At 42.1% G+C, this 5,418-nt stretch overlaps 1 protein-coding gene across 3 annotated transcripts; it reads left to right on the top strand.

Annotated features, from left to right (window-relative positions):
* The first annotated feature begins 2,469 nt into the window (after positions 1 to 2,469).
* Positions 2,470 to 4,901, top strand: LOC121749046 (plasmodesmata-located protein 6-like). 3 transcript variants are annotated; one of them, XM_042143665.1, is made up of 4 exons: positions 2,470 to 3,349; positions 4,349 to 4,465; positions 4,544 to 4,592; positions 4,687 to 4,901. In XM_042143665.1, the coding sequence occupies exons 1-3, from the start codon at positions 2,614 to 2,616 to the stop codon at positions 4,552 to 4,554; spliced, it is 864 nt and encodes a 287-aa protein (XP_041999599.1). In that variant the 5' UTR covers positions 2,470 to 2,613; the 3' UTR covers positions 4,555 to 4,592; positions 4,687 to 4,901. The 3 variants fall into 3 exon arrangements, with proteins under 3 accessions (XP_041999599.1, XP_041999598.1, XP_041999597.1); XM_042143664.1 differs by having other exon boundaries at positions 4,674 to 4,901; XM_042143663.1 differs by having other exon boundaries at positions 4,544 to 4,901.
* The last annotated feature ends 517 nt before the right edge of the window (positions 4,902 to 5,418 follow it).

Below are 5,418 nucleotides of genomic sequence, written 5' to 3'. Positions count from 1 at the left end.
CTTGTACTCCGCAGAGAACAAATTGACCTGCCTCTTCACCTGATCCCAGTGCTTGCAGAGTTGCTCCCTATGGCGCCTGTAGGCGGCTGGTGGCTTGGCCTCGTTGTAGCGCTCAACGATGCACTCCCAGTACGCTATTTGCTTTTGGTTGTTGGCAAACATCGGGTCCTCCGAAATATCAATCCAACACCTCGCCAAGATGATGGTTTCTTCCGGGTTGTAGTTCGTCCTCTCTGGGGCGAACTCTTCATTCTTCTCCGGAGGCGGCAACTTCTGGGCCCTTTGCCTATTCCGCTTCTTCTTGGTGGCGGAGCCCGAGGCGGCAGCGACGGCAGCGGGGGCGGCGGTGGAGCGGGTGGGAGACGGTTCCATGTCTGACAGCCAGTACGAATCCGTACTGAAATCGGGATCGTACTGGGTGTTGGAGTCAAAGGGCCGGTATTCAGAGTCTGCACCCGACCACCGTGCACCACCACTAAACATCGGACTATTCGGACTTGGGTAATCACCGGGATTCATTTTATATAAGTGAAATAGAGAATGATGAATGAAAGAGTGAAATGTTGAAGAGTGAAATGAATGGTGGTGTATATATATAAAAATTTTGAAGAATTAAAAAATTTAAAAAGGAAAACGTGTTGCATTGTCTGCGGTATCGTCCGTCTTGCCCGTAGTGGGGCGGACGATGCATGGTCGAAGCCATATCGTCCGTGGACGAAGCATAGGGCGCGGACGATGGATGTGCCATCGGCCGCATGGCTACAGTGGCGGATGATAGTCCGCCCCCACTGTGGATGCCCTAAGTTTGTCTTGTACAACATTTCCTACTCACAGTGGCGTATGCACATAGGAACAAGGAGTACAATACCCCCAAATTTTTGTGATTTATGTAGTCCTACCTTTACAAGTTTTATTTTGTCCCCGTGGTAAGAGCATCCACAACGGCAATAGCCCAGCCATAGCCTAGCCACAAACTCCTCTCATCATCAGCACTAAAAACTCCTCTTGCCATATCATCAGGACAAGCAACTGGACAAGCAATAGCCTAGCCATAGGCTAGCCACAATAAACAAAATTATAAAAATAACAATCACACAAAATATGGAATTCAACTTACGACACAGATACGGGAAAATGCAATAATTTTATTTAAATAAAAAAAGGTACATTAAAAAAATAATATAATTAAAAAAAAACTAACGTCGTGCAATCCTCCGCGCCCACAACTCTTCAATTAAATCCTTTTGGAGTCGAATATGAGCTTCCACTTGGCGCATGTCGGCATTTGCTTGGAAGCGACCGACTTCATCGTGAGGTACCCCACTTCGTACGTTGGGGGCGGTCACGCCGTGGCTTGGACCGGCTTCATTATCGTCGTTGGCCCAACTAGTCAGTTATACACATTCATCTTCGACAATCATGTTGTGCATGATAATACAGACGTACATTATATCAGCAATGCAGTCGACATGCCACAAACGCGTTGGACCCCTAACTGCCGCCCATCGAGACTGGAGCAAATCGCGTATATATAGTGTTTTGAAAATTAAATTAAAAAAATTAAAGAAACGGCTCGCCGATCGGGAGCCTGCAATGGCGGTCAGCCGATCGCGAGCGCATCTGCCAGCGCTCGGGAATCGGCGTGCGCTTGCCGATTTTCTCACCGATTTGGCGCTGGCCGGCTGCAATGGTTCGGCGAGCGGACCGGCCAGCGCCGGGAATCGACTAGCCAGTCCGCTCGCCGCCATTGTGGATGCTCTAAGTGTGCTCTTTGTCTATACTAGAGATCCGTGTCCGACCTCGTTTCCTATTTTTCTTGTTTACTTTGACTTGGTCTTCTCCAAATTAACTTTTTAGTTTAATCCATATCACCTCTTTTCCAATGTAATTTTGTTTTTTAACCCATATGAACACCCTTTCAATTCATGTTTAAGTTCCATTAATTATTTTGTTTTAAACAAACATTTATTAGTTTAATCACTAACTTATTTTTTTTTAATTTAATTTTATATGCTTTCATATTTAATTTTCATTAATTATTTTTAATTACTACATCCGTCTCGCATTAACGGTCACATTTACTTTTATGCACTCATTTTGTAAAAATAATATAATAAATAGTTAAAGTGGTGAAATAGTAAAATAAGAGATAAAATAATGTAAAAAAGACTTTCTTCTCTACCTTATTCTCTCTCTTGTTTATGTACATGTTTTGAATTCCAATAGTATTATATTAAATATATATCTAATTATATACTCATATATATAGTTGCTACAGTATTCCGGCTCGACCAGTACGACCAGTTGAACCGTGAACCGATAGCTTTGCCGATTCGCTTACCGGTCCGGTTTTTAAAACATTGGTAAAAACTCTCTTTGACAATCATTTTAAATGGACATTTTACGTGAGTGATAGTAGTATATTTTAATTTGAAAATCTCAATTTAAACATTTAAATTTTAGTTTATCTGCAAACAAATAGAAGCAGTAGCTAGCCAATAGCAATAATATAATTTGTACTGCTCCTACTACAATTAAGTGGTCACCGATGATATAGAAATAAGATTTGTTGGACTCTCCTTCACATGGTAGAGATAGATAGATAAGTCGAAGATGATGCGCTGTGGAGAACATCTATGGATCCTCTGCGCTCTGTTCATCTCCCTATTCCCAGACCTGTCAACCTGCTCATGGGAGTCCATGATATACGTGGGATGCACTCAGGTGAAGTACAACCCGGGCAGCCCCTACGAGTCAAGCCTCAACTCAGTGCTCGCCTCGCTCGTCAACTCAGCCTCCCTCTCCAACTACAACACCTTCAAGATCCCGACCGACGACAACAACGACGCCGTGTCGGGTCTCTACCAGTGCCGCGGCGACCTCAGCAGCTCCGACTGCCACAGCTGCGTGGCGAACGCGATCTCGAGGATAGGCGGCTACTGTATGGGGACATGCGGCGGCGCGCTGCAGCTGGACGGCTGCTTCATCAAGTACGACAACGCGTCGTTCGTGGGTGCGCTCGACAAGACTGTGGTGTCGCGTAAGTGTGGCCCGCCTAGTGGCGCTGGGAATGAGAGGGATGCCGTGCTGGCGTATCTGGGAGGAGGCGGCGGGGGGCAGTATTTTCGGGTGGGGGGGTCGGGGAGGGTGCAGGGTGTGGTGCAGTGTGAGCAGGATTTGAGTAGCGGGCAGTGCGATGAGTGCTTGTCTGAGGCCATCCAACGGCTGAGGACGGAGTGCGCGACGTCTCCTTGGGGTGATGTGTTCTTGGCTAAGTGTTACGCTCGCTACTCTGTTTCTCAGACTCAGGCGGCGGCCACTGGCTATGCGAGGCCTAGTTCTGAAAGCGGTAAGCTTCGTTGCAGCCGCCGCTTCCTTGCGATCGCGCTTTATCTTTATTTCTCTACCTACTTAATTAACATGCCCTAGCCTAGCCTACTATGATTTCAACTCCTCTTGAATGCTCCCTCCTATTTTTTTCGTTGATTAATTTACTATGGTAGCTCCTACGAGTACAATTCTTAATCTATCCTTGTGTGATTGATGATCTCTTTTTCTTTTTCTTTTTCTTTATTTTTTTTTTCTGTTTCTGATTGTAATTGTTATGTGAAAAGAAAAGGTTGCTCCTTTTTTGCTTTAGCTGCGGCGATTTATTTTGAATTGGTATATACTACTATTCTCGAGTAACTTTCATATCAGACGGACAAATTATCGAGAAAAAGGGCCGTATGTCGTAAAATTAATGAATTTAAATTCTCGAAGCAGTTTTTTTTTTTTTTTTTTGGGGGGGGGGGGGGGGGGGGGGGGGAACAGGAGAACATTTGTAACTGGACTTACAGGTATGAAGATGATGATTCAAGTAGAATAATCATGTATAAATACATAACCATAACCAACTTCTAAAAGGGGTTAAAATCACAATGTAGTAATATCCCTTAGCTTATTTGTTTGATTCTTGTGATGGATGGCGCATTTATAATGAGTGAATAATATACTCGAACACGAGTAAACTGTAGATAAACCGGGAAAATATACATCAGCTACCAAGAATTGGTATTAACATGTTTAACTCGTAGCAGAAGCAAGAACGAATATTAACTAATGGAAGATTGAGAATAATTTTGCTTGGATTTCTTCATACAAGGTTTATGAGAATAAGTGCATTTGTAACTCTAATGATATCAAGTCATGGGAAAATAAAAATTTGACTAATTCTAGTTACATCTTAAAACACAATCAAGTTTCTAGAATGATGAGTACATAATTTAACTTGTGTGTCAAATCTGCTGTGTCATTGATCTTAAAGATAGATATGTCTGACAAATATTTTGTACATGGTCTTATGTAGAGCGTGATGATAATGATGAGACGGAGAAAACACTTGCTCTCTTTATAGGACTTATAGCCGGAGTTACAATGCTCATTGTTTTCATCTCATTCTTGGGTAAAAGTTTACAGAGAAAAGGTAACTCTCCATCTCTCTCATAGATATAGTGAGTGGAATTGTTTCATAGCTATAACGTAGTTCAATTTTTAAATTCAGATGGTATGTAAATGAAGGCCACTTGGAGTGAAAAGTGTTACCTGATCTGGTATAAGTCTATTTGCCTTGATCTGGTGGTTGCTTTTCTTTCTTTTTATTATTTTCTTTTGTTTGCTTTAACTTTGTGCAGTTTGAACCAAAAGAAAAGCTAATAGTATATGAAGTTGATGTACATGCATAGCCAATTAGTGCAATAAAGCAAAAGTAAAGAGACAAAGATTCCCACGCTCCATACCACTTTTCCTTGTTGCAGATTTGCGTTTTGCCTCTATCTCTATGTAAGTTCAAAAGGCACTCTTACTTGTGTATACTACAAGACTATTCAAATTGTAATAAAGCCTACCCACATTGTTGTGCATGTTATTGAATCACAGTTAATCATGATCATATGATATGAGTTCTCTTGATGATATGTTGCCTGAGCCTGAAAGATAAAACATGAGTGTTAATGATGAGTAATTCTCAGTATAAGTAGACTACAGATATTACAGAGAAAAAAAGGAGGTAACACCCATGTTTGAGCAGACATATGTTCCTTCGTAAAGTTATAAGGCCGGTGTGATTATGTCGATGATTAAAGCTAGCCACCAGCCCACCACCAAGAGTGATGGTGGGACAGCATTTACTTTGAAATTTTGTAAGGCTTTTTTCAGGTGCATCCACAATATCCTCAATAAGGATATAGTGTGTGTGTGTCAATTGTTTCATCCAACAAAGAACTTTGGCCAATGCTATATTGCTAGATTGAACCAGAGTTGGTTGTATGAGATACAATGATCTGAACAAGTGATGTTGAAATCTGGGACGCAGTTATAGAAGAGAGGATTTCTACTACAGCTGTTTCAAGAACCAACTGCGTATATGTGGCACGATCC

The sequence above is a fragment of the Salvia splendens genome, chromosome 9 (assembly GCF_004379255.2).
Source record: "Salvia splendens isolate huo1 chromosome 9, SspV2, whole genome shotgun sequence".
Taxonomy (NCBI): Eukaryota; Viridiplantae; Streptophyta; class Magnoliopsida; order Lamiales; family Lamiaceae; genus Salvia; species Salvia splendens.
This window is presented reverse-complemented; position numbering and strand designations above follow the sequence as displayed.